At 52.4% G+C, this 4,595-nt stretch overlaps 1 protein-coding gene across 1 annotated transcript; it reads left to right on the top strand.

Moving 5' to 3' along the window:
* The first annotated feature begins 3,133 nt into the window (after positions 1 to 3,133).
* Positions 3,134 to 4,081, top strand: LOC108802686 (putative olfactory receptor 52P1). Its single transcript, XM_018574543.1, has one exon. The coding sequence runs from the start codon at positions 3,134 to 3,136 to the stop codon at positions 4,079 to 4,081; it is 948 nt and encodes a 315-aa protein (XP_018430045.1).
* Positions 4,082 to 4,595: the final 514 nt, after the last annotated feature.

Here is a 4,595-nt window from a genome sequence, read left to right as displayed (position 1 = left end):
CTCAGGAGCAGGCGCGGCCCCCCCCCGGGGGGGGGGGGGGGGGGGTACAGGCAATGCCAGACACATGGGAATAACCAGATAAATGCCACTATAAATCCAGCCAGGCCGACTACAGCCCCGGCAATCACTAAATGTCTAGTAGCCACATCACAGAAGGTGACGGGGGCTACAATGGCCTGCTTTGTGTCTGTAGCTGACTGTTCAATCTCAGCATTTGCCACTGAATGGTACATTTTGGAAAAATAAGGCCTCACGGTGTTCAGTGCCCACTCTGGGGTTCTGTAGACCTCATTATTCTCACCATGTTGCATTTATTACCTGTTTACTGTTGCCGATAGATCTGCTTTTTGCACTTCCTGTAACAGAGTGACAACGCTGTTCTTTCGGCAGTGAAATCACACAGCAGCGCTGTCACCTCGCGGACAGGAGAGTCGTTGATGGACATGGAATTTTAGATGGACTTAAGTAACCGGCAAATTAAAGTCCGACTTAAAATTACAATAAAGTAGGTAAAGAAAACAGTTTTTTATTTTATTTCTAAGCCATATGAATAAAAAGTAAGCACCCCCGTCAGTGTTGTATGGTTTGTCCCAATCCCTGTAGCTGACCCTTCTGTGTTTTATGAGGGGGACTCATGACAGACTGTACCATATATCCACCTCCCCCCATTGTAACCCTCACATTGTAATGAGTGTATTTCAGTGAACTCTCTGAGAATGATAATTACAATGTGATTCCCCGTCTGAGCCAGAAATAGAAGTGCACAGAGGACACGTGAAAACACCGGGCACTGGGAAAAGCCAGTTCTCCTTGGGGACTCGCCATGGCAATGGCTCGCTTGTATGTCCGCGTCTATATGTATAAATACCTCGTCCCCCGCAGCACACGGCAGGCTCAGTCTCCCCACAGCACACGGCAGGCTCAGTCTCCCAGCAGCACACGGCAGGCTCAGTCTCCCCCGCAGCACACGGCAGGCTCAGTCTCCCCGCAGCACACGGCAGGCTCAGTCTCCCCGCAGCACACGGCAGGCTCAGTCTCCCCGCAGCACACGGCAGGCTCAGTCTCCCCGCAGCACACGGCAGGCTCAGTCTCCCCGCAGCACACGGCAGGCTCAGTCTCCCCGCAGCACACGGCAGGCTCAGTCTCCCCGCAGCACACGGCAGGCTCAGTCTCCCCGCAGCACACGGCAGGCTCAGTCTCCCCGCAGCACACGGCAGGCTCAGTCTCCCCGCAGCACACGGCAGGCTCAGTCTCCCCGCAGCACACGGCAGGCTCAGTCTCCCCGCAGCACACGGCAGGCTCAGTCTCCCCGCAGCACACGGCAGGCTCAGTCTCCCCGCAGCACACGGCAGGCTCAGTCTCCCCGCAGCACACGGCAGGCTCAGTCTCCCCGCAGCACACGGCAGGCTCAGTCTCCCCGCAGCACACGGCAGGCTCAGTCTCCCCGCAGCACACGGCAGGCTCAGTCTCCCCGCAGCACACGGCAGGCTCAGTCTCCCCGCAGCACACGGCAGGCTCAGTCTCCCCGCAGCACACGGCAGGCTCAGTCTCCCCGCAGCACACGGCAGGCTCAGTCTCCCCGCAGCACACGGCAGGCTCAGTCTCCCCGCAGCACACGGCAGGCTCAGTCTCCCCGCAGCACACGGCAGGCTCAGTCTCCCCGCAGCACACGGCAGGCTCAGTCTCCCCGCAGCACACGGCAGGCTCAGTCTCCCCGCAGCACACGGCAGGCTCAGTCTCCCCGCAGCACACGGCAGGCTCAGTCTCCCCGCAGCACACGGCAGGCTCAGTCTCCCCGCAGCACACGGCAGGCTCAGTCTCCCCGCAGCACACGGCAGGCTCAGTCTCCCCGCAGCACACGGCAGGCTCAGTCTCCCCGCAGCACACGGCAGGCTCAGTCTCCCCGCAGCACACGGCTGGCTCCGATGTCCGGGCTGTATGACCTCGCTGTGATATCGGTGAGTCTGGATTGCTTCATATACAGGTCTCTCTGTATTATAGGATCATCTGCCATACATTACCACGAATCCACTCCGTCCCCTTTCTCCTCCACCGCCCCCCGACTTTAAGCATAGATCTATTGATGTGTACAGGGCATGGAATATTTATTTGCCCCTATGTGTGTGTCGGGTGCATTGAGGCTCCTTTTCAGCACAGGGTTGGATGCATCACATGTCATAAAGTCCCATGTTAGACCAATCACTAGAGGGGTCCCCAGCAGGAGGAAGGAGGTCCTGATCCCTCTATATAGATCTTTATTATCACTAGAGGGGTCCCCAGCAGGAGGAGGGAGGTCCTGATCCCTCTATATAGATCTTTATTATCACTAGAGGGATCTCCAGCAGGAGGAAGGAGGTCCTGATCCCTCTATATAGATCTTTATTATCACTAGAGGGGTCCCCAGCAGGAGAAGGGGAAGGAGGTCCTGATTACTCTATATAGATCTATCACTAGAGGGGTCCCCAGCAGGAGGAAGGAGGTCCTGATCCCTCTATATAGATCTTTATTATCACTAGAGGGATCTCAGGGATGGACTACAATCTCAATACAAATGTTTCCTTCCACTCACCACTGATGCCTGAGTATTTTCTCCTTCAACCTACCATTAATACTGGGGCATATATGTCCTCCTACTCACCACTGACACTGGGGCATATATGTCCTCCTACTCGCCACTGACACTGGGGCATATATGTCCTCCTACTCACCACTGACACTGGGGCATATATGTCCTCCTACTCACCACTGACACTGGGGCATATATGTCCTCCTACTCGCCACTGACACTGGGGCATATATGTCCTCCTACTCACCACTGACACTGGGGCATATATGTCCTCCTACTCGCCACTGACACTGGGGCATATATGTCCTCCTACTCACCACTGACACTGGGGCATATATGTCCTCCTACTCACCATCGACACTGGGGCATATATGTCCTCCTACTCCCCATCGACACTGGGGCATATATGTCCTCCTACTCACCATCGACACTGGGGCATATATGTCCTCCTACTAACCACTGACCCTGGGACATATGGCCATGGCCATCCACCAAAACTGAAAGCCAGATCAGGGTTGTATTACCACTGCGTCAACATTTCATATTTACCCTCTTTTATCTCCAGCAATGAACGTTGCCTCGTCTGGGGAAAATGAGACCTTCTACCAGCCAGAGAACTTCATTTTACTAGGGATCCCAGGCTTGGAAGTGTCCCATTTCTGGATATCTATTCCTATGGCTGGCATGTACGTCCTTACCATCCTGGGAAACAGTGTCATACTTGCCATCATAATGCCTCAAGAGACATTCCACAAACCCATGTACCTTTTCCTCTCCATGATGGCCATTATAGACCTCGTGGCATCAGCCACAACCACCCCCAAGATCCTTTGTATCTTCTGGTTCAACTCAAAAGAGATTGGCTTCAGTGCTTGCTTGGCCCAGCTCTTCTTCATCCACGCCTTATCTATGATGGAGTCCACCATTCTTTTGGCGATGGCCTTTGACCGTTATGTTGCCATTTGCCATCCTCTCAGATACACCTCTATCCTGACCAACACCATCATCGCCAAGATTGGGGTCATGGCAATCATTCGTGGATCGTTCTTTATGGCTCCGGCTCCTTTCCTGATACGGAGATTGTCGTACTGTCAGACCAATGTCATCTCTCACACGTACTGCGAACATATGGCTGTAGTAAAAATCGCTTGCACGAACACCACCATCAATCAGGCGTACGGCCTTACAGTGGCACTTCTGGTCATTGCTGTGGACATTGCTTGTATCTCTGTGTCGTACTGTGGCATATTCAGAGCGGTCTTCAGATTGTCTTCCAGGGAAGCCCGTCGCAAGGCCTTGGGCACCTGTGGCCCCCATATCTGTGTCATCCTGATCTCCTACATCCCGGCTCTCTTCTCCTTCTTTACTCACAGGTTTGGGCACAACATCCCCCTCCATATTCACATCACCCTCGCCAACCTCTACATTCTCATCCCACCCATGTGTAATCCCTTGATCTACGGAGCCAGGACCAAGGAGATCCGCAGAAGGGTGGTTGCGATTTTCCGTCAGTAAGTTTAAACTCAGTTCTTCAACAACCAGATTCCTCTGTGTAGGAACATTGAGCAGCTGCTGGAAAATGTAAATGTATTGAGTGCTAATGGAAGTTCTTCAGATTTATAATATCAACCAGATTCTTCCCAACAAACAAAAGAACAAAAAGAAAGAAGCCATAAATTGTATTTAGTATTCCGCCGCGTATCTTCATTATATACTGAGATATGTTAAATATCTTCAGGAATGTGAGACATTTGTGTCATTTTCCCCCGATATCCAGTGTTTCCCCCAAAAAAAACTTGACACTGGTACAAATGTAAGAAATGCTCGAGTGCCAAAATGATTATTAAACAACAAAAAACAGACATTGGTCATTTGTATCTTCCAAGGAATTGATACAATCATATAAATAGAAGAGGCCTATGGTGGCCCCCGGAGGCAGGGAGGGCTGACATGTCACTCTCATGGATAGAGCCTAAGCTAGTGAAGGGACTTGCGATCAACAAATTGGGCGCCAGTCACTTCAAGGACT

Source organism: Nanorana parkeri, unplaced genomic scaffold (genome assembly GCF_000935625.1).
Source record: "Nanorana parkeri isolate BGI_ZX_2015 unplaced genomic scaffold, ASM93562v1 scaffold3030, whole genome shotgun sequence".
NCBI classification, from domain to species: domain Eukaryota; kingdom Metazoa; phylum Chordata; class Amphibia; order Anura; family Dicroglossidae; genus Nanorana; species Nanorana parkeri.
The sequence above is the reverse complement of the archived record's forward strand: the minus strand, read 5'-3'. Positions and strand labels throughout refer to the sequence as shown.